The sequence below is a fragment of the Stegodyphus dumicola genome, chromosome 6 (assembly GCF_044657685.1).
Source record: "Stegodyphus dumicola isolate Sdum_Otavi_A_Nest chromosome 6, ASM4465768v1".
Taxonomy (NCBI): Eukaryota; Metazoa; Arthropoda; class Arachnida; order Araneae; family Eresidae; genus Stegodyphus; species Stegodyphus dumicola.
In genome coordinates this window covers 107109429-107135641 of record NC_140773.1, presented here as the reverse complement: position 1 = coordinate 107135641, position 26213 = coordinate 107109429, and the positions used below count along the sequence as shown (strand labels likewise).

The window sequence follows — 26213 nt, the reverse complement described above, 5'->3', positions numbered from 1 at the left end:
GTTTTCGACTATATGGTTGTATAAATTTAAGTTACGTCATAGAGCATCATATCGAATCATAGACGGAATATCTCATGATTTCTCAGTCGAATTATTTGAAGATTCAGGAATTAATATTCTTGGAATATGTGCTAAAGAAGGAATGTTCTCGGAAGATTAAAGAAGTGTTTAAATCCAGTGATATTAGGTTTGTCTTACAAGCTCAGGTATCAAAACGATTTTGCAATTGCCCGAGTAATTGACTTGTAAATGGCTGAGAATTAAGCAGATGACTTTTAATCCTACGTTATCCAGTCAAAATTGGATTATTTAATTATGGCATAGCACACGAGGACTATCTGCCTAAAGGGAGGGATGCCTTCGTTGAGGACTTTCTAAGGGAAACTGGCTCGTTTACACGTTACACATGGGGAAACCATGAAAACGCCCATGCAGCCAGCCCGTTCGCGGGATTCGAACCTCGGCGTTATTCAGTCAGAAAACGTATTCCAAATGTTTTGTATTGCACGACAATGCATCTTTTCATTATTCAATAAACCAATCGGAGAACCGCTTCCGTTCCGAAAATAAATATTTGTACTCGATCGTCCTGCATGTTCTTCAAATTTGTCTTCTTGTGATTTTTTTTCTTTCCCAAAAAACTAAAGTTGCCTCTCAAAGGAAAATTTTTTGATATGGAAGAGACAAAAGGAGTCTACTTTTAAAGGCATGTCAAAAACAGATCTCTACAGGCCTTCTCTTCCATTACATGCTGTGCGTTCAGACAGAAAGTTGCATCAGCGTAAATTCTGTAATCTATTTTTATTACATTCTGATTACTTTATTAACATACAGTGAATATATACTAAACCTTTTACTTAAGCTTCAGTAATTCGGAATTTGTGACGGAACTAGGATTTAGAAGATAAGTCAAATTGAATATTTCGATAAATCGAATAAATTCAAGGTCGAATTTTCAATATTTTATTTTCGGAGGGAGGGGAAATTTTTTCAGTTTTGGTCCATTATCCTAAGTATATTTGCATTGATTTTTTTTTTTTTTTTTTTTCATAAAAGGGAAAATCTTACGCATGGTATACATATAACGCATAACTTCAAATTAAAATTTAATAATATACAGGGTGGTTATAATTAAAGTTCCACTTTGAAATGGTCATAAAAGGAAAACTACTGGGCCAAATGTTATCAAACTTAGTAATCCTGTAAAAAAGGCCATGGGAATTTATTTTCCGAGAAAAAAAAAGAAAGTTCGAAACCTCACCACCAGGGGGGAATGGCGCTGTATGCAATGTTGTTAAACGAAATAAGGGTCGAAATCTAATTTAACCTTTTGTTATACGGGTTTAACATGTTGTATACCCTTAAGAAACTTTGAACTAAGCAAATTACCATTTAAAGGCGTTAAAGTCGATAAAAATCGAGTGCGCCATCTGTGCAAGGGAGGAATTCGGCCTTGAAAACCACGAATTAGCGATTAGAAAATGTGAGATCGCAAATAAATCGCAAAAGTGCGTACAATCTGGAAGTCGTTTTCTTACAGATCGCTAATTTGTAATTTTTGAAGCCTGAATTCGGCCCTAAACATGAAGATACTGATTCAAAACGCTTTTAATCGATTTGGGCCAAAGAAATCCCTCATGCTATGTACCTAATTCCATTGCATTCTCCTACTGCATTCCATTGCATAGCATTCATTCCATACCGTTTGGTGTGGAATGACAGCTAGTTTCATAACTGAACTATTTTTCTTTGAAGAGCAGTAGACAGCTGGACCCCTGTGACTGCAGCTCGCTTAGAGTCAATGTTAAAATTGTTCGTGCAGTAAAGTGGTTTTATGCGGGGCTGGGCCCCACCTCACATGTGTCGCAGAACATTTCACGAATATAGGCCGACACTTTCCCACTTCTTGGGCACCTCGGTCACCAGACCTCAACACCTGTGACTTTTTTTTGGCTATGGAGTTATCTCAAAAGCACTGTTTATGGTGATAATCAGAAATGAAAAGTGTGATACACCGACATGTCCGTAACATTCCTTCTGATATGCTAAGAGCTGCTGTTGAGAATGCAGTAACAGGATTTAACTTGCTTTCGGAAAATGCTGGGCGCTACATTGAACATGCTTTGTAGCACGTTTCAGAAACGATTAAACATATTTTAAACCGATGTCTTTATGTCTTATTTCATTGACCGATGTCTTTGTGTCTTATTTCATCACTCATTTCATAGAGCGTCATTTCCCCCCTGGTGGTGAGTTTTTGAATTTTTTTTTTTTTTCCCCCGCTGAGAATAAATTTGCATAACCTCCTTTAACGATTACCAAGTTTGGTAACCATTTGGGCCGGTAGTTTTCCTTTTATGACCAGTAGTTTATTATTTTCAAATTGAAACTTTAATTATAACCACCATGTAAATTAAACTTTAAAAGTTTGCCATTTTGGTTCAAGTTCCAGCTTTAAAAATATATACTTTTATATTAATCCTCATAGAAAGAATATTTTAAGAGGCTAATTTTTTTCTCGCATTATAGATTGTATTAAAAAAATGACCTTTAATATAATTTAGATTGTTTGAGCCTATATAAGAATCGGGTTACTCGGTGGTACAGAATAAATACTGCTGTACTGCTTTATTTCTTTGTCATTAAGCAAAAAATCTTTTAATTAAAATATTTATCCTTTGGACTTTGCTCTATACTTTATTTATGAAAATGAAAGAAATGAAAATCTATCTTCAACTGAAACGCAGTTCATGTAATTGATATTTAAAAAAAAAAAAAAAAAAAATTGACAAGAATGCAAAATTTATGGAAGTGTAGCAATCCAAAAATCTTAATTTTCTTGGGGGTGAGCAGCGGAAATAAATGTAGAAGGAAAGAAGAATATTAGAGAGAAAAGTAAGAAAAAATTTGAAGGGGATTTTGGCTGTCAGAAATACCAAGGTGTTTCGAAATGTTGGATACACTAGCAAAACGTTGGACGCGTACTTTAGCAAATACCATTAATTGAGCTTGTGGCTAACGGAAAAGACAAAAACGATATTTATTGCAGATTGAAGTGAAAAGCGACTGGTTTTCGACTATACGTTTGTATAAATTTAAATTACGTTATAGAACATCATATCATCATAAACAAGGAATCCCATGGTTTCTTAGTTGAATTATTTGATTATTCATGAATTTATCCAGTGATGTATACGTTCTACCTAAAGACGTTTTCTCTCTTGATGAAACCAGTCTTTCCTTTCATCTCATGCCTTAAAATGCTTAGCCTCTAAAGACTGATAAAGGCTCTGACCAAGTACTGATGAAATGGATTGAATTGGATTATTAAGTTACGGCAAAGCAGGACTATTTGCCCTAAAAGGCCTTCGTGAAGAACTTTCTAAGGGAAACCAGCTGGCATACACGTTACAATGAGAAAAACCACGAAAACGCCCATGCAACCAGACCGTTTTCGAACCCCGCAGCGAACTATCAGTGTTCAGGGACTTTACCGCTCGGCCATTGCTGGCTTTATGGAATGGAAAGCGATAAATTTATTTAAAATGAATGTCAGAAATACCAAGATGTTTCGAAAAGTTGGATGCTTTTTAATATACTTGGAGAATGCCTGAAGGAAAAGGATAAGCCAATAAGAAGAAAAAATAAATTTTTGCATAAAATTTGGTATTGTTTTAATTTAAAACTTTTTAATCGTATGATATTTGATTCTTGCGATTTCAAAAATAAAATATTTGACTAAAATATGAATAACATTTTAAGAAACTAGATGTAGGATGATAAAATTGTCTAAAGCAATGAGCACAATGTTAAAGCTATTTAAAGCAATATATGCAAGTCATCTTAAGTTAAAATGTCGGTTATACATCTTTATCTTTTCTGAACGGAACATTGAAAGGCGTGTTAACTGTGCTTTACTGTATTTTCTCTTTTAATATATTCAGTTTTCAGATGCATCGTAGTCTGGAACACAAAGTATTCTTCCAAAAGAAACGCAATTCAAATAAATAAGTAAAAATAGTCAATTTGAAGAGACAATGCAACACAAACAATTAAAATAAAAGTCTAAAAATTTAAAAATTACCTAAAATAATAACTGTGATAAAAATAAATTATAAAGAAAACTATTTGAAAATTATAATGGTAATAATAATAATAATAAACGATGCACCTTATATTTAAACTACTCGATTCAAATGGGTAAATAAAAATTTTTAAAACAGTTATTCGAAAGAAACCATGCAACTTAAACAATTAAAATGAAATTCGAAAAAGAAAAAAATATTTAAAATAGTAACTTAAAAATATTATATAAAGAACATTATTTGAAAGAAAGAAAGTTGTGATTTTTTTTTCCTCTCACGGAAAAGGAAAATAGGTTGCCATATATTAAGAAGTTCGCCACGTGAACTCTTCTTGGCCCAAATTGAAAAAAAAAAAAAAAAAAAAAAGCGCCAACATAAATTTGTGAATTTCTCCATAAATTTCTTAACAAATTTTACAAAATTTCATATTTGGCATAATTTGAGTCGTAGAATCGAAATATGTAAAATAAAAATTGGCATGTTATTTCAGAAAAAGTCCAATTTTGTGTCAAAATACCTATGTTAGAATAGTGCCATATATAAATCTAATATATATCCTATATTTATATATATCCGCCTTATATATATAAATCTAATATATATAAGTCGCGCTTTCGAGACATGAAGAACGCAATTTGAATTTCATCAATCGGCCCAGTAAACGAGAGATATAGAACTGTCCCCCCCTTTTTTTTTTGTGCGCACTGTACATATGCAGGTTTATTAAGCAAACGATATCATTAAACGTGGATATTCCATCTGCATCATGTACTGCTCGAATAGCTGTAACGACTGGTTTGATTATGGCCATGTGTTTTGATTATGATTTGATTATGACGTTATTACGGAGCAAGCTAACCGCAGGCGATGTTTTTGCATAAGTTAAAAAATCTGATGTGTACACCACATGACTTCCTTGCACGGAATATTAAATTATACGCATTTTTTCTTGCATTTCATTTAAAGAAACTACTCTGATATGCGCCCTCAAGTCGCCAAATTTCTCGCCAAACATGTTTGGCGACAAACTCCAAGCTGCCATATTACTATCTAAATTTTTTGTTTACATTTCGAACTTTAAGCCTAAAATGACTCCAAAAACGCGGTTTTCGCATATGCAAAAACCACGTTTTGAACATACAATTTAAGCTAAAAATCCGAAACAAAAACAAAAACTTTAGATAGCAAAAACGTAAAATTTCTAACCAAAATTATTTGACAAGAATCCATGTACACAGCGATATGTTTTAACTTAAAAAAACATCTACGAATGACACAATCTAGGCAACGAACGATTCTACGAACTATTCGCACCTCACTTTAATAAATTAACATAACAACAATAAATTTCAAAGAATACCATATACACAGCATCCTGTTTAAACATAAAAAACATCTTTGTATTGCACAATCTAGGAAACAAACCAATCTACGAACTACGCACACCTCGCTTTAATAAATTAACAAACAAAAATAAATTTCAAAGAATACCATGTACACAGCGTTCTATTTCAACTTTAAAAAACATCTACGAATTGCACTATCTAGACGCTATGCACTTTTCAACAAAATAAACTAAAATAACTAAAAAAATTTCGAACAATTAAAAAAAAAAATAATAATAACAATAACGACAGAAATTCATACTAAAAAGACAATGAACATAAAATTCTACAAAATAATAAGAAGAATAAAATAAAATGCACTTACCATAAATTAATGCTTTTTCGAACAGCAGAAATACCAATTTCATTACACTACGTAATCACTATTGTATTTATATGACAGCCAGGCACACTATCCAGAAAATTCATACTATGGTTCACAAATAAATAAAATCACAAATAATCACAAATCCCTACTTCTATCATGCACAGCCACTAAAAATAATCTCCCAGACCCTCTTTCCACACCTCCAAATACCCACTGCCCCTCAACAGGATGGCCACGATGATATTTCCTTTTGCCGAACTTCACCATTTTATCTTTCCCCCCTTATCTTCGCAAACCAACGAGCTCCAGCGAAAGATTTTTCAACGTCAACAGGGTTGTCATACAACACACAATCGCGCCAAAAACCAGTGCAGAACACATATCGCCACATTTAATGAAATTAGGGCGTATATCAGAGTTGTACCCATTTAAACGTATTGGATTGAATAAAATGTATTTCGTCGATAGCACATAAACAATAGAATAAATGCACTCTTTAAAATTTACTATATTTGTTTACCATAGCGACACTCTGGCGCTAGCTTCACTTAATAGCGTTACATTTCGTTCATATTATAAATCAGAATGTATATAAATTTATACCATTTGAAGAATTATCTAATCGTTGTCACATGTTCTATTCAAATACTATAACAAATCTAGAACGATGTATAAAAGAAATTAAGAAAACAAAACAAAAAGAAACAGTTTTTTACAGGCGATTGAGTATTTCTCATTCAATTAATTCAGTTCTCACTTCCCAACAAGGCAAAAATACATAAAAACTCAAAATATCTATATTAAAAATTACGAAGTAAATCTTAAACACGTATTTCCTCGAATAAATTCCAGAATGGATTAAACATGATTTAATTTGAAATAATAAAAGAAGGTTGTAACTGTTCACAATCTGCCATTGAAATAATAATAATAATAATAATAAAAGAAGGCGTTATCTTTGTTGTTCCGAAGCTTAGTTTCTGTAGATTGGCAACAAATCCGCTATTTTGCCAAGTTTGGAATGTAAACAAACATGCCCGCCATCGCTAAATTCATTAGGCTTAACTGCACTTGGACAACTTTTAAATTATTGATAACTCCACAAATATTGCATGCAGATTTACTAAAGCCATAAAAACCTTGGTGAATCTTTACATTATGGTAACTTGGCAATTTTTTGGCGAAAATTTGGCGACCAACCCTGCTACAGCAACTTGCTAGTTTTTTTTTTTTTTTTTTTTCAACGCCATTTTGTTTTTACGAAGTAAAGGCATGTTTTTTATTTTTTATTTATTTATTTTTTTTTTTACTCAATTCAATTCAAAATTTTTTCCAACAATCTGCTAGCCGAATTACGCTTATGCTAGAACTTTTATGGAACAAAAGTGCTTAATCATGACGAAGATTAGGTGCGAAATTGGGAGAAAGTGCAGAATCGCCCACTGCTTCGCGCGTTTTAAGAATTGCACATACGTGATATCCATGTACACGTCGACCTATTTTCACGTAAAAATAAAAATCCCGTAATTGCACAAAAATGGCATTGCGCACACGCTTGACTTTATCCATGTACACATCGACCTATTTTCACTTAAAAAGTCAAAGAAAATTGACAAAAATCCAATTCTTCTTACTCTTGTAAAAAGCTCCAAACAAATAAGTGGGCAATTCTGCACTTTAGCAGCGAAATTGTTTCTAAGTGCTTATTAGCTAAAATCACGATCGGAATTTTCCGGAAAATGTCACATGACATGTCTCATGATCTCTGATTTCTCTGAGACAAAATAATCTGTGATTCGAACTGTGTAATTCTCAGATTATTGCTAAAGTCCTAGCTAGTAACCTTTATCGCCTTACCAAAATGTTGCCAAACTACCTGTTACCATATTCTAAAGATTAGCCAAAACCTTAACCGAAAGCTAAGAACAACATAATTCAATCATTTTTAAAGCAAAATATGCACAACTTACAAACATATAAGAGTAAAGAAAGTGAGATTACTGAGCCAGTTAACAGAGTGGATATATATATATATATATATACATATATTTATATACGTTTTGGTGCGACCGATTGCAACTAAATTACAAGGTGCACATCTACATGTTATAGCAGTCCTATATACGAAATTTCAACGTTCTGAGGCTACTCATTTTTCAGTTATGCGAAATACGTACGTACAGAAGCCACGAAAAATTCTCTTCAAAATTCAGTTTTATAATTTTTTTGGGGAAAAAGAGTCTTTTATTCTGTCCTTACGTACATATGTCACGCAAAAACATCGCTAAATTGCATTCGACAGCGGTCAAAATGGATATTTTCGTTGAATATGATGCCTTCTTATCCAGGTTGTAATTATTAATACTGTTGGGGAATTGCCTTGCTTTGGTTCTGAATGCTTTAAGTTTAATTCAGCTGAAAAATAATATAGTATACTGCTAGAAGAAGTAGAACAACTGCAAATAAATATGCTAATAGAAGTAAAATGAAACCTTATAAAATTTCGACTTCATAATTGAGTGATTCTGCTATGCAAAAAGAATACTTTAAAGTAACTTGCTCGCAAAGAAAAGATTTCCAGAAACATCGAATATTTTGGAAGTAACCTAAAACTCAAGGGTGAATGCCTGAGATTATACAGGTACTTGTTCATGAAAAAAGAATAATGAAAAAATATTTCCCATCGAATATATTCGCTCTCTTTTATTTGGGGGGGATAAGTAGATGGTCGCAAAGTTTTTTAAATTCTTTTTTTCCTTTTTAGTTAATAATAGGATTTTTAGTTAATAATAGGAGTTAAAAATAGGATTTTTTTTCACATTTTTTATATTTACACATTTAACTATTTTTACTGATTTCATTCTTCCTTAATCAGAAAGGTATATTGTTTTATGTACATAACATCACTTTCTCCAATCAGATTTTCTTTTTCCATCAATAACTAAAGCATATAATAGAAAACAAAAACATTAAAATGCCTTTTTCCATTACATATTATTACATAAAAAAATTATGTACATGTTAACAAAATTAAATTAAGAATACTAATTATTAGTTAAGAAACTAAGGCGAATAAAATAAATTATACATCGGTTGTTGCTTTCATCTCTTTTCTAAAAATGATAAGTATTTCACTCAGTACAACACCTATTTCAGCTAGTGGAGATGTAAATGTATTATAGCAGATTAAACAAATGCATTCATATATCTTGTATTAGTACACTGGCCTCTGCCATTTGGGCCCACCAGCGGCAGCGTGGTAAAGTCGCTGAACATTGGTAGTTCGGTCCGAGGTTCGAATCCCGCGAACGGGCTGGCTGCATGGCGTTTTCGTAGTTTTCTCCATGTGTAACGTGTATATGAGCCAGTTTCTCTCAAAAAGTCCTCCACAAAGGCACCCCTCCTCTTAGGCAGATAGGCTGACTAGCCTCCTGTCGAGGATTTGTCGTATATCACATAAACCACACTAAAACAAGCCTCTACCATACGAAATGCCTTTGAACTTGGGAGCACTTATAGTTCGACGGTATGAATGTTTACGGAAATGGTGGTGGTAGACGAAAAATTCTGAGACCCCTGGAATTCTATCTCTGATTTCTTCCCAATCAATGAAATGTAGCTTGGCCAAATGTTGCTGCCAGAGCAAATACAATTTCATTTTATACTTTCATTGTCAATAAAATAGTTAGTGACCAACCTTGAGTTATCTGAGACGAAAAATTCCAATCGAGCTGAAGTTTACAATTCATTTTTATGCTGAAATAATTATACCTCCAAATAGTAAATATGTTAGAAGTCAAAGATTTAAATTTTTATTGCAACAAATTATACATTTGACAAGTTATGATTTTTAGCTAAAATGAATTGATTAGATTTTATGAACCTGGCAGCAAATGCAAATTAACATTTTGGTACTCCATCTTTATGGATCACGACTGAAAATTTAATTTTTTTAAGAAGGATTTACTTTACTTTCCTCGGCCTTACATTTGATACATTATATTTGATAATTAAAAATGTCAGAAGATTCATCAAACTAAGAAACAGTGCGTAGGAAACATAGAAATAAAAATTAAGCATTAATAATTGGAAATTTTGGCAATCCATTCGTAAACGCTAAAGAACGAAGGTTTGCGCATCGTTGACCTATTAGTGTACCAATTTTTATCTTTTCTTAAACGGCGCTACAGCCAGTGCAAACGGTGCGGCTGCACTGAGCGGCAGAATTTATGGGAAGCAAAATTTTCACAATTTAGAGAACTCCAAGTAGCAAAATTTAGGGAAGGCAAAATTTTTAGAATTTAGGAAGGCACCGGGCAGCCTAAATAGAACTCGCGGGCGGCAAAATGCCTAACGCCGACCCTGATTCCACCCTAACAATTAAAACAGGGGATTTCCATTAACAGTTGGAAATTTTATATAATGTCGTATACTATGAGTACATTAATTATCTCCTAGTAAAATTGAATTATTGCGAATTTTTATTTAAAATTTTAATTACAATTAGTTTCTTCAATGCACCGTTTTCCTGTGTTATTTATATATTACATTTAAAATCTTCAAATTGAATTTATGCTTGTAATTATATAAATAAGAAATATTTATTGAAAATTCTGATTAAAAGTATTCTTTATCGCAACATATGAGCAAGCAAACATTCCCAATGAATTCAACTTTTTAGCAGCTTCCAGTCTCACTGCTCTTCTACATCAGAAACTTTCCTAAGTTTTGGGGAACAGTGTCGCCATCTATGTCGACCCCTCCCATGCCTGCGCCTGAACCTCTGTAAGCGTAGCGAATTTTTCCTGCTAGTCTCGAAAAGTGTGAAAGTTGCGAAGTGTATTGAAACGGAACACTTTTATAGCTCGCGGTCATTTCAAAAAGTGGACTAAAAATAATTTCACCATGGCATATCAAGGACCAGCGTATGGTCTTAGCCGGGACTGTATGCTAAAGGTAAAATTTTCTGAAATTTATTAAGTTTTGGTATTTAGATATGTTAACAGGTGGCTGTGTTAGTACAGTGCCGCTGCGAACCATGTTATAAGAGCAGGAGTTTCAGCGCGTGGTTTTGTTTCATAGTATACACATTGTACCGATTTTAGATGAGATTGTAAATTAAAGGTAATATTTTTAAAAGTATGTATAATTTTTCTTAACAAGTGTGTCATGCTCAGAAATACGGCATCGCTGTAAATCATAAAAACTATCAAATCATAGTAACCGGATAATGTTAATTCTGTTAATCGCATCCAAGCTTAAAAATAAAAACTTAAAAATGTTGTTTTCAAGATGAATATTGTTTATTCTTATTCAATTAGGTTAAAATTATAAGAAATATTTCATAAATTTTGTTGCTGTTGTTATTTTGAGCTTTCCGAAACAATGTTTTATAATCCTATATAAAATTAATAAGAAAAAATAGCATGCTATTAAGTGTGTGGAATTATTCAAATTGATGCGTGTTAATTTTTAAAAATAATTTAGTAAATGGTAAGTCGTCAGTTTTATTTGTTGAATTATACAAGGAATTGATTAAATGCATGATTCATAGTTGTTACTTTTGCTGTAAGAAAGTGGTAAACTTATTTACAAATAATCTGCCTTTCATTAAAATGCATCCTATATAATCATTATAAATTGGGTATTTTTGTTAAAAAAGTATGCATGGAAGCTAAGACTTTATATATTTTATTAGAAAGAAGGTGTAATCAAGTTTTAATTCCATAAAATAATTATATAAATTTTCAGAAATTTGTTATTAATATTTATATTACTATAATATTAGCATATAGATGATTTTACCAGTGCAGGATTTATGTATAAGCTACACAAGCTATAGCTGATACCCTCAATAATATTAAAATATAGTACAACTACAGTGTTTGTTCTCATTATAACAACAACCAATTTCCATGTAATAGCAAAAGAGGGGAAAATACATATTATTTTTTAAAGGAACTATATGAAAGATGTGTGAAAAGAGCAGATAGTTTTTAATTTTATTTGAACTGGTTAAAACTTTGCTGTAAATTTTTATTTTAAATTTACAAGAAATTATAAAAAATGCTAAAATTTTTTTCAGAATGCAAGATTTTATTTTTAAATTTAAAAAGTGAACCTAAAATTGAAAAAGTTCTAAAGTAACTAATTAATATCGTAAAAATTTTAGCTAATCTCAGTATTTTTTATGTGAATTTGAAATTTAATTAGGGATGCATCACCATAATTTTTGATTTTTTGAAATTTCAGAATTCTGTAAGAGTTTTAAATACTTAATAAGCAAAGACTGATAAATATTTTTAGTATATACTGTGAACAATAAATGTAAGAAATTCAAAGCATCCTATTTGTTATCTTCTGTATTCTGAGAATCAAAATAGCTTGAAGCAAGGAAAAATAAAAAATTGAAAAAAGTACTTTTACAGTTTTCATTTTAATACTCCTTTAACATATTGATGGTATTCATGTAAAAATTTGAAAATTAATATTTTAAAGAAAACTCTCAAAAATTGTAGTCTACCCTCTTATTCTACTCAGCTTGTTTGTCGTAAAAAAATCATTGAGCAATAATTTATTACATAAGCCATATTTAATATATATTATGAATATTAGTTCAATATACAGGGTGCTTATAAAGTCCCAGACACATTTTGATGTTTAATAACTCATAAAATAATAAAGATAGATTAAAATTAATAACATAAATGGTCAGACTCAAAAAGTTTCATGACCCTTGTCAATGAACTTCCACGTGTGCCATCTTCGTTGCACGGAGAATTTCAAGTCTATGTTCAATTTCACGCCAGGCAAGCATGTCGGCATCCACAGAGGCTATTGCGGTTGTAATTCTAATAAAATTCTGGAATAAAACATCACATACAAAAGTACTAGAACAAACACATCAAAAGTAAACATAACATTGCAATAGTTGCCAAAAACACAAAAGAGAAAAATGTAATTAATAAGCAGACGATATTTAGAAAAGTACAGATATTTAGACTGGAAAATGAAATTATCTGAAATTAACTACATGCGCAAACGATATTTACAAAAGTAAAGATATTCAAACCTGAAAAGGAAAATATATAAGTTATTCCATCAATAAATGCCATAAGTTTGTTTATATCTTCATTATTTTATGAGTTATTAAACATCATAATGGGTCTGGGACTTTATAAACACCCTGTATATTAATTTATTAAATAATTTCTAAATATATTAATTTTATATGCTTAAAAATAAATATTCAAAAAACTTTTAATAAAATATCACCTGTTCTTCCACTAATAATTATTTATTTTTGAAAAACATTGTTTTTTATTAATTCTATTTCATAGGAAAAGGAAAATCTGAGTTGCTTAAGAATTCAAGGTGCTATAAAACTGTCTTTTCAGTCAATTAAGGTTAATTTATTTCATACATAAGCAAGATGCTTTTGTGATAATATTTCTTTAAAAAAATTTAGCTAATACATGTAAAGTTTGTCCAAATATATTTTAATTTTTAATAACAGATTAACCATTAGTTTTATTAAATGCAGTAAGAAATTTATATAAAAAGTATTCACAATTAACTATAATCCTAGTATAATATTTTCAAGATTATGCATAGCTATTAAAGTATGAGAACTTTTATTATAATCTGATGTCATTTTTAACGGATGAAATTTACCTATGCATGTTAAATATTGTTTTGGAGTGCAGAAACTTATTCTTGTAATGTTGATGAAGAACATTGTTTGGCTTGTTTGTAGGCTCAAGCAAAATTTGACTTAAAGCAAGCCCTTGTTGCTCTAGATTGGATCAGAGATGTCACAAAGTTAAATCTTGACCCTCGGAATCATGATGGTGGCGTAAAAGATCAGTTTGATTTTGCAGATGTGTTAAAAGATGGAACAGCATTGTGCACGTAAGTATGGAGCCTGTTTTCTAAACAGAATTGCTTTTAATCTGAGTGATAAATTAAGATTATAAATTCGATCTTTTCATATATTTTTTAATAAATAAATTTCATTTTGTTAAAATAAAATTCACATTTGAAATAGATCCCTATTTTAATTGTCATGTACATATTTATGCGAAATATAGCTATTCTTTTGTTAAAATTGTAAGAAAGGCTTTATGTATGTGGCCTTTTTTATGTAAAGATGCGTATGAAAACAAAAATGATTACAGATATTAAATTTCTGCTCTGACAACATTTAAGAGTTTTAATGTTTTATGTGATTTTATTAATTAGAAAATTTATCAAACATTGAAGGTGACTCTAATAGTGCAGTAGATAGCTTAATATCATGAATGGCATGCTTTTCCCCAAAATAAGTAATTTTCAGCATTTAATGTGGAGTCACTATTGTTTAGGTTGTTCAGTTATTGAAAAATTCAGCTATGAAGTAATCAGATAATCAGTTCACTAACATGATTTGTTCAATATCTGCATGTAATCTATCAGTTTAATATGAATATTGTGTGTCCAATATTAATTTAGGGAGTTAAAAATAGTATTTAAATATAATTAAATGATACCAGGAGAATAATATCCCAACAGTTTATTAGTTCAATTTTCCCCCAGATTGTATTCATAAATTCTGTTAAAAAATCTTTTTACCTTACCTTTTAAATTGCTCATGATTTATTCAGAAAAAGAAATTAAATTATTATTAAATACAAGTTTATTGTATATTATATATTAAATACAAATCAGATAATATAGTATGCATTAAATACACATTGGAGATAAGCTTTTACTACATTTATTTAAACAGATATTTTTATTTCAGTATATATTTCTTTTGATAGTTTTCTTAGTAACTACCTACACACAGGACACTTATAATGGCTACTAAGTAAACCTTTATTTACACCAGTCAATTAACGCTCTTTTCCCCTTTCGTTCCAAATCGTACAGAAACTTCAAATTAATCTTCATTATTACATTCAGCCATTCTACCGTCTAAACAATAAAACCAACACACCTCACAAAACATCTCATGATTCAAAATTTCCCAGAATCATGCACCCGCTTACATCACAATAGGGTTTCCATAACATTCAACTACTCAGGCTACCATAAATGAAATAACAACTTCGCCATAATACAAGGGGTACCTTAACTCTATTCTAACCGAATATTTTGACACCTCGCTGAGATTTCGCTAATCGAAAAGTACCATTAACTTTTTTTTTTATTATTTTAGTACAATTATCTTTTTTCCCCCCCAAATATATAAGTGGATAGCTTTCAAAATAATGTAAAAATTATTGAAGCTGTTGCTTTGCATGAATATTTAATTAATTTTATTTAAAAAAAATAAATATATTTGTAATATTATCAGTATAATATAACTGCCAACTCTCCTGGTTTTTCAATGTGTCTCCCAGTATGTCATTGTATTTAAGATTTAATTTTTAGCTTATAGTAAAGGAATCTGCTAAGAAAAATGTTTCCTTACAGTTAATGAAATTTATTGAATTACAAATTGCATTTACCCCATACACTAATAAATTTCAGAATAATTTTTTTTTTAAAAATTTTATCTGAATTGTAGTTTTTTCTTTTTATCCCATTTTATCTTATCACACTTTTATCTGAATTGTTTGAATACAGTATAGACATTTGCGGAACTTTATATGAAGAATCAAGCAATGTTTATCAATTAATGTTTGTATTTAATTGTATTTTACTTAAGTGTATGGTACATTATAAAGTTTATTCACACTAATCCCATGTATGTTAATTATTAATTTTACTTCCATCATATTAAGTTCTTGTATAAATAAAAAGATTTCCTTCCCTATACAGGAATTTCTCAATATAAAAGTATAAGGCTATTAAAAGCTGAAATTAGTGAAAGAACATAAAATAATAGAATATCTGAATAAGTATTAATGCATTTTACAATCAGAATCATATTATTAATAGTTCAGTAATGAATATCACATTTAAAGTGAATTTTGGTACACTTGGAATTCCTTTGAAATTGTATCATTGTGGTTTCTCAAAACTAATATTATTAGTTATATTTTGAATTATTAAGCATAATATTGTGCAGTTTATTTAGATGTTTAAGAAAGAAAAAGTATTTAGAATCTGTATTAGGTATCTGAACCTTATTTAGTATTGATGCTCATTTTCCAAAGTGTTCAAAAAATATTACAAACATTTAAATTCTGTGTTATATTTGTGAATTGTATCTAAATTAAGCCTGATATATGCTTAAATCTAAAGGAAAGTAACTTGTTTTATATGTAGATTTTTTTAAAGCAAATTAATATTTTGGAAGTTATACTAATTTTTTAATACTTGGCTAAACTGTTTAAATAATTTTAAAAAGGTGACTTTCAAAAATGGAACTTTATAATACTGTTTTTAAAGGATTCAAAAATAACTATGGATTTAATATGAAAAAACACTTTAATTGCAGATATTTACAAAATTTAGAAGCAATTATTCTTACAAAAAACGATAGAGCTAATTTTTTTAAAACATAAATTTAAACAGAGTTGTGTTGTAGCTGGTATTACTCAAACAACCTCCCACCTTGCAATTTGTAGAATACCTATAAATTGCAACAAAAGTTAGAAATCAACAGTTCAGAAAAGTTACCTCCTTTAAAAGCTGTGATATTTGTGCTCATAGACAGCACATTTTAAATTTTTTTTAAAAAGTGTAAAAATCTTTTTAATTATACAGATCTAATTAAAATGTATTGGATTTGGAAACAATATTTTTATGTAAATTTACATTTGCAAAGTAATTTTTTTATGTTCATAAATAAAAAGTTAATTAAAATTTATTTTTTAAAAACTCATTTCTTATTAATTGCCCAAGATTGATTATAATAAATCCAGTAGCTAAATTTATGAAACTAAAACTTGCAAATTATGTATGTACATCTGTAAAATCATTAAAAACATTCTTAAAATAAAAATTTACCTTTTTTAGATTGATAAACAAATTATTACCCGGAGCTGTTCCGAAGATAAATACAATGAAAGCTCCTTTCAAAGAGGTAAGAATTTAGTAATGTTTCATTTTTATCATAAAATGATAAAAACTTAAGTGTAAATCTTTTGCTATAGATTTTAAAAGCATATCTTATTGTGTTAAAATTTATATGCATTATTGGTAGTTATTCATAAAATTTATGTACATTATGAATTGTTTACAAAAATAATTTATTTATTTTACAATGTATCTTAACAATTAATTACATTTATAATTGGAATTAAAGCTAAAAACATAATGCACAATACTCTGATAATCTACTCTCCACCAAAAAGAATTCTTGAGGCAAAGCAGTATATCACCAAAATAGTTATGTGGCAACCCACTGTGTCACCAAAAAGTATTTTTAGCAACTCAGGCATAACTGTAGCACAGGTCTGTTTTGGCCAGTTTGCAATGCCGAGTTTTTGCAATTCTGTTGTGTTTTTTTAAGTGAAAGCAGATTGTTTTGCTCATGGGGAGAGCAATAGTGTAAAAAAGAAACTCAGGTATGTGTGTAACACATGTCTGTTTTGGCCAGTGTGCAGTGCTGAAACTGTATCATGCTCAGTTTGTGCAAATCTCTGATTTTTTAAAACAAAAACAGAGCACTGTGTACATAGAAGAATAACAGTACAAAAAGAAAGATTTCTTGGGAAATTAAGTGTTTTATTACTGATGTTTCTTGCTTTTTCAATTTTATTGATTGACTGTTCTTATATGCAGTTTTTGGTGTGCAGCAATTTTGAAAATGGCTGTAACATTTTGCATCATTAGCTTGGCGAAAAATTAGTCACCAGCAAGTTGACCTTTTGGCAGAGATTTGTGGATCATCAGAAAGTATTCTAAATAATTACCATAATTTCCAGAAGAAACGCTGTGGTGTTTACGTATTTAAAACTTTAATTTTCAGCGTGTGCGTCATTTCTCCCAATGTGGCTCTTCAGAGTTTGATTCTTGTTGTTTTAAGTCTACTTGGTATTGCAGTGAGTTGATGAATGAAATTGCATTGATTTCTCCTTCAAATTCTAAGCCAATTTAAGTACCAGCCTCAAGGAGGCAATGTTCTAATTTTATCTTCATAAAATTGATAGATGTTGAAGAATAATCAAAGTTGAACTCATTATCCTGGAATTACATAGCTGTATATATGCACACACTCATATCTATGTCTTTTCAAAAATTATATAATTAGTATCAAGCTCATCTCATTAAACTATGCTTAACATGGATTCTTAAGTTATTTGTCATTAGATTTTTTTATACACTAGATCAACAGTTATTTTGCAAAATGAGTTATTGTTTATGAAAATGTAATTCATTAAAAAATTTGGTACTATTTGGTTTTGAGGGCCGTAAAAAATCGCCAAACTATTGTTGATGGCAGTGCTGCCAAAAATAATAGCGGTAACCCTAACGCAAGAAAGGAAGTATAATAGTAAATAACTATCTAAGATTGATGTTTTAATTTAGATGAAAAGTTAATTTCATATAATACTTTTTATTATTATAATTTATATAAAAAAGGCTAAACATGACTGAATGGAAGCATAAGAGTAAATAACTATTTCAGATCATTATTATAATTTATATAAAAATTGCTAAACATAACTGAATGGATGTATCACTATTGAGTTATCGCTAAAGCATAATTTCATCTCGTTGGTTGTTCAAACATAATTTTCTATAATGAATGATGCCTTTTCTATGAAAAATTCTCGGTAAAGTGCAGAATCATCGACTTATTTGTTTGCCACTTTTTACAAGGGTAAAAACAACTGAATTTTTGTCAATTTTCTTTTACTTTTTAAGTGAAAATAGGTCGATGTGTACATAGATAAAGTCAAGGGTGTGCGCAGTGCCATTTTTTTTTTGCAATTCTGGGATTTTTTTATAAGTGAAAATAGGTTGATATGTACATGGATACCGAGTATGTGCAATTCTTAAAAACACATAAAGCAGTAGGTGATTCTGCACTTTACTCAAAATTCTATTGTAGACTTTTCGTCACAGGCAATTTACAAATTGTTAAATCCATAGGATATCAAAAAAGTATTTAAAAATTAAACTAGTATTTCAATGGTGTCTTAAGAAATATAGAACTGTATAAACTTATATAAACGTATGCAATCTGAAATCAGCGCGTATGCTAGATTTTGCACGCTGTTAAATGAGCGCATACATTTTCACTGCAATTTTTTTACGGCCCTCAAAACGGAATAGTACCAAAAATTTTCATAAAATCATTCTATTGTATAAATATTGAAATAAGTTTAGAACTTCTAAAGTTTTGCTTTTTTTTTTTAATATAGTAACTATGTTATTGGTAAAATTCCATTCGCAGTTGCCTCTCAATTTAGCTAATTCAATATCCCTAAGTTTCAGTTCTCTGCAGTTTGTGAGAGACTTCAAGAGGTTTTTAAAATTTTAAGAAATAAATGGCTTACAAATTAAAAAATGCTCGTTAAGCAAGAATGAGCCATTTTGTTGCAAAAATAGAGCAGCCCATACTTATCATATTACAGCAGTCCTGACTGTGAGCACAGATATGCATGTACATTTTGAACCAGTGTGTCTGATATGTGGTGTGGATTTAGTATTTTTTCATTGTTTTGCCCTCATATGTGGAAGATAAAATACATTATAAATGTACCATGTGAGCTAGAATAGTGTATTTAATATTGTGTTATGCATACTTTATTAATTAAGTTGTACTTATGTATGTATGTTGAATAAGTATTTCATTTTATATTTATAGTATTTGTTATCATCTGCATTTCTACATAACTTAGGGTTCTAGTATTTATTTGCTTCATTGCCATTTTAGGTATAGAACCAGGACCGGATTTAGATTTGACAAGATCCCTAAGCTATTTGAGATGTGGGGCCCTTTATGAGGGATATGAGTAAATTCTTTTTATGTGGGATATTGCTAAAATTTTTGGGAGTGGCTCCTATAGCTTGTGCAGCTTATACGTAAATCCGGCACTGTATAGAACATCTTTAATTGTCAGTTAACTCCATTCTTATGTGCAACTGTGTTTGCATATCACCTTTCCCTTCCGTCACATGTTCATTGTCTGTTGCCTCCCTGTAATGCATTCTGAGTAATATCCTGAGGGAGGAGACTGCTAAATGACTGATGTGTTCAGCTATATTTCGTGACCTTCCCCCCATACACCAGCATGTTAAGTGTTATATGCAGAACTTCAGCTGATGCCATAGACTGTCTTCTGATGAAGAAGCTTAGGAAAAAATACTTTTCCAAACATCATCTAACGATGGCGCTAAAAGCATTCCTGTATGAGTTGTATAGTCAGAAAGGAGTGAAAGAAATAATAAACCATGTCAATACAAAGTGTTTAATAAAAAATAACAACATGTAACAGGGGACATCCCAACAAATGGATCTCTTTGGTAGCAAGATCCCAATTTGTAAATGTAAAAATATATTACAAAATAACCTTTTGTTAATTCAACACATCTTGTGATTGAGTAAATGAGGGGGACAAAAGCACTTCATTTACTCGATTGATTACAAGACAAGTAAATTACAAAGAATTTAGAAGAAATAGATTACAAAAAAAAAAAAAAAAAAAAAAAAAAAAAGATTGTTGAACTAACCAACCAATCTTCCAGAATCAGTCAATAAAAGAGAGAAAAAGAAACCAGGTTAGGAAAAAAGAATAAAATAAGAAACTGAGGGACTAGTAGTGATAGGCAAGGTAGTTTGTAGTGCCTTTTAATGGTGAAACAGGTAAAGGATAAATAAAGGATGTTTTTTACAAATGCATAATTGTCAAGTGCACAACCATTAGATCGTAAAAAGTCTCAAGATTATTTATATTGTTAAACTTACGATTAAAATATATTTTCTTAGTTTCTTGATATGTCCATAATAATCATGATTTTTGTACCATACTAGTAAATGAAATGTTTTCATTTGCAATATATATGCACATATAAATTGTGTTATCCATTAAAAAATAATTATTATTTGTTTGTTTCAGCGGGAAAATCTAGAAATGTTTTTAAAAGGTTGTGAAGCATATGGTTTGAAAAGGCATGATCTTTTTCAAGTAAATGACTTATATGAAAGGAAAAACTTATATACAGTAAGAATTTTTATACTTGTACATTTGTGTGTTGTATGCTTTCATTTCTATTGTAAATAATTTTTTAAAATAAAAATATTTTTCAGGTTGTCAATTGTATATTTGCATTAGGTGGAATGGTAAGTAAACCATTTATCATATTTTTGGGGAAGGGTTAAAGAAATTCCATAACGCATAAAACACAAAAAGTCAAAACTATTTTCAAATAACTTTATTCAAGTGGAATATGTATAAATTTCATCTGAAATTTTAAAGACTTTATTATTTTTATTTATTGACGATGAAATTTTGACTTCGCTCTGTCATTGACTGGTTTCAGTTCAGTTAGTCTTTGCTCAATAGTGATCACCATCATTTTTTATGTGACTGGTAAAAGACTATTAAGCATACATGTTATGAGTAACTGTATTTATGGAATTACAATATATGAATTATAAATATTAATATGATTTGGATGGATATTTCATTATAAAAATATTTTGTTTGGTTTACATTAAAACCTTTTAGTTTATATATCAATCTATGGCACTATAAGTTTTGAATTCTATTTATTATTCTTTCCCCATGTGTAACATGTATACGAGCCAGTTTTCCTTAGAAAGTCCTCCATGAAGGCATCCCTCCCCTTAAGCAGATAGCCCTCGAGGCTTTGCCGTAATTAAATACACACACTATTTATTATTCTTGTTAAACAAATTTTGATACCATAATCTTTGTATGGTTTATTAAGTGTTATTTATGATGCATTTTATTCTTTTGTAAATGATAATTTAAATATTCTCTATCTTACTTTGAGAGATAGTTTACATGTATATGAGGAATTCAAAATTGATTATAATTATGTTACAAAAGTAGTTTGTTTTAATATCATAACTGTTATGTGCAACAAAAGTAGTTTGTTTTAATATCATAACTGTTATGTGCATAAGACTGTAATTTGATATAAAAATATTGGGAAGAAAATTCATTATTTTGAATTATATCGTGCAGTAGACTTTCAGTTATCTTAACTGGAATCACAGCATATCCATAGATTTAAATTAATGATTTGCAATCAGATACTTATTTTTTACAATGGAAGCGAGAAAATAATTTTGTTTATTTATCATTTTTATTTCAACAAATATTTCAGAGCTAAAAGAAATTCGTATATATTTTATGAATAAAATGCCATTTCTTTTTAACAATACCCTCCTCTTGCTATTTCAAATTCACAACTGGTTATTCATTAGGCTAAAATAATGCAGTGAAATTAATTTTTATATATACAGGTCTTTAAAAGTAAGACCGTAAATAGGCATTCAGATGCAAATTCACATACTAAGGAAAAGTTATTTAAAATGTATATTTAATATCCTTGTGTCTTGATATAATTTTCCTAAATTATTTGAATCTGACTATACCTATAAGTAAAAACTGCAACAATGCATAACCTTTTGAGTGGCATCATTGCCACTCAGTGGTAAGCTTTTGTCATTGGTAAACTTATTAGTCCAAAGGGGCTTTGTGGATGGAGAGATTATTATTTTCGTTTTGCGATTTTGCTTCGAATCACTCTGAATGTCCATTTCACTTTTCAAACTGTTGCCACCACATATTATCACCCTTTATCATATTTAAAGAAATTAGATAATAAAGACTCTGCATAAATGTATGTATGTTTCATGCAAATTTCGAATGATGTAACCCTACTGCGAATATGGCCATCTGGAAGCCCAAATTTGGAATTTGTTTTGTTATCGATTTCATAAACTCTAACGAATTTTTGATTAACAAATTCGAGGATTTCAAAGCGAGCAATGGCAGCGTTGTACAGAAAAAATATTTTTATCTCCAGTGTGTGAGACTGTATATCAAATTGTAAAACTATGCTCAATTTAAAATTATTTTGCGATATTGCTCTTGAACTTAATTTTATGGTTTAAGTGCAAAGAACATGATATTTAATAAATAAAGGTAACACACAAAATGTTAAAAAAAATATTTTATCTTCTTTCTCTTAATGATCTAAATAATATTTTAATGAATTAAAGTTTATAGAAATGGAGACTAAAATAATTAATACAAATTTAGCACATAAATCATGTTTAAATAAATTTTTTTCATAAGCAGATCCAACTGTGCCAGTGAGAGAGTTAATTGAATTTCTGCAATTCATGTACCATAAGGGTATCAACTTCATTTGAACAAAATTTTTTAATCTGAACAATCATAAATATTTACAGATTATATTCTGATTATCATAAATATTGTATTGATTGATCAGATTCACTTTAAAATGTAATTGAAAGTTGTTGTAGCAAAGATGAATGGAATGCTACATAACTGAAATGACAGAAACTGTACTTTTAATACAGCTCACTTTTGGACCATTCATTGCATTTGAATTCAGAAAAATAATCTTTTTCTACTAGCATTGTGATAAGGCAAACAGTAACGGTTTAATTTTCAGGAGCTCAAAGAATTACACTTGACACTTTGAAAAATTAAAGTGCTGAGCTCATATTTTTTTTTTTTTTTAATGAAATGATGCCATCAAAATTAGTTGAATTTTGTTCATTCTTGGTGTAGTTGCAAATATCTTTAGAACTGTATAAAATTCCATCAATGTCAATTGTTTTACCTTACCATGTATTCAATGGATAATTTGGTTTTGATATAAGTTCTTAAATTTCAACTATTCGAAATGAAATAATTGATTAAATGGCACAATCCACATATCTAGATATTCTAAGTAACTGTTGTATTGATTTTCAACATTTCAGAAATATTTATTCTGTTTATCTTGAATTAGATCTTAAGCTTTCACTGTTTAAAAGCCACACATTTAAAAAAAATCTTCAGGTTCAGTAGCCACACAGACTGATTTTGAAAATTGTTTCTGGTCATTAATTTAAATCCATAGAAATGAGGACATATAGAGGAGCATAATACTTAATCTTATTTGTTTATAAAGAGGTGATAAGGACAATTAGAGTTTTGATGTATTTCATTTTATGAAATCTGTGAAAATCATGTTGAATGGTTAGCATGATTGAAATATGCTATCAGAGTACATCAAGACCGTATCATTCACATACTGCTGCTATCAAATTTATATTCTTATTAAAATAGAATATTTTATGCAACATGTTAAACATTTGTAAATATACTATAATTTTGATAATAAGAAACATATCACTGGAAAAATATGATTTAAACATATTTGCAAATGTGTGAAAATTTTATTTTGAACATTTTTATAAATAAATATTATTGATGCTGTTTTGAAATATTAATGCTCTCTTTGGAAAAAAAGGAAGTTTTCTTCATATTAATAAATCAAACTTTATTATGTTTGTATCATGCAAATAAATTCCAGGCAACTGTAATCTTAATTTTTAAATGATTATGTTAAATTTCATGCAAGTTGCACTGTGTAATGTACGAATACATAATACTAATTGACTGCATCTTTAATAGGCAAAGAAAAAAGGATATGAAGGTCCCACAATTGGTGTGAAAGTTGCAGATGAAAATAAAAGACTATTTACAAAAGAAATGTTGGAGATGGGGAAAACTATTATAGGTTTGCAATCTGGATCAAATCAAGGAGCGTCTCAGCGAGGAATGACTCCATATGGTGCTCCTAGGCAAATACTGCCAGATGGCAGGTGAACATTTAATAAATTTGTTTGTATATGTTGCCATCTGATGCCTTTTTGTGTCAGCCAAAGGCTTTTATTCCTAATTGTCATTTTGCCCTTTTTTTTGACCGTCTAAAATTCATATTGTTCTATAGATCTTGATATTCCATTGTGATATTTTGTTCCTGAGTTATATTCCATCAGTGTAACTTGAGATGTTTTAAAATTAGTTTTATTATTTTATACATTCTATAAATCATTTTTCACTTATGTATCTATTTAATCTAAAATTCATAAGGACAGTACAATACACCTTAATAGCAGCTGTTTGCAGTGATTTAATATATTTGTTAAAATGTGGAGCATACATATGACATATTTTGTATACTTCTCAAATTAAATATCTTCCATTCTTAAATTTGGTGATTATATAAAATATTTTTATCAGGCCCCAAACTTCATTTTATTTATTATTTTTTAAGTGTTATGAAATTGTGTTTCAAATATTCTTTGGTAGCTTTGAAACCTCAATACCTTTAATATTGTGCATTTATAAATACCTTTAATATAAGTGCATTTATAAAGTTACATACATAAATTATACTATACATGTATTCACATTCAGTCATATTGGAGATGATTTTGAAGACTGATTTTTGCATTTATGTTGATTTGCTGTAAACTTTGTTAGTAAATATATCAGACTGTGTTTAAAAATGTGTACAATGTGAAATGTTGCCAAATTTCTATGAATATAAAAACTTGTACATTTTTTATCAATAAAATATGCAAAAAGTTTTATTTTATATTCTTGCATTAAATGTTTGGGAAGAGAAACCTTTATTCGTAAATGATGCAAGTTATAAAAGAACTGTATTTCAAAGCTGCTAGTGATCAGAAAATTGTGAAATTTTGTGGTGGACAAGGAATGAGAATTTCTTTCAGTGAAAAAAAAAAAAATTATACATACAGCCATACCTTTACAAATTTTGTTACAAAAAACATGTTTCACATGATGGCCAGCATTTTCAGCTACCATCTGAAATCTCAAGATGACATGTTCTACAGTTGACAAAGTGCATGCTGGGAAATGTTCAGCATGTAACGTAAAATGCTGGCTTTAAGATCAGGTAGAGTTCTTGGATTGTCACAACTTAGAAGATAGAAGATGTTTCAAATTTCTCCAAATCCAAAAATCGCATGGTTTGAGGTCTAAGGATTGGGGAGGCCACACATTATGAAAGTGCAGGCTAATTAACTTATTTTTCTGTAAAATGACATTTAAGAACATTCATAACACACTGTGTAATATGTAATGGAGCTCCAAATTGCATAAAGATTGTGCTTGGAGAGACACAACAATTTTGTTCTCTAACATAATGCATTGGACTTGTGGAACTCTTCGAAAAAGTATGGGCTGAGAATAAATGATGCAGAAAATCCATACCATACTGTCACTTTTGGTGAGCGCAATGGAACCTCTAAAACAGGGCATGGATTTTCTGATTCCCAAATTTGGCAGTTGTGAATATTCACTGCACTGTCCAAATGAAAATGCACTTTGCCTGTCCAGAGGATAGTGCAGGGCCATTCTGAATTGACTTCAAAGTGAGCAAGAAGCTGGAGTCAAGCATCAAAATCATATGGATGCAACCGCTGCAACTAATGAAAATTTATCAAGGTCA

At 29.8% G+C, this 26213-nt stretch overlaps 1 protein-coding gene across 1 annotated transcript; it reads left to right on the top strand.

The window, feature by feature from the left end:
- Positions 1-10569: 10569 nt before the first annotated feature.
- LOC118186321 (myophilin-like) lies at positions 10570-25334 on the top strand. The gene is made up of 6 exons (XM_035356403.2): positions 10570-10754; positions 13555-13709; positions 16746-16812; positions 20798-20902; positions 20989-21021; positions 24365-25334. The coding sequence occupies exons 1-6, from the start codon at positions 10704-10706 to the stop codon at positions 24557-24559; spliced, it is 606 nt and encodes a 201-aa protein (XP_035212294.1). The 5' UTR covers positions 10570-10703; the 3' UTR covers positions 24560-25334.
- Positions 25335-26213: the final 879 nt, after the last annotated feature.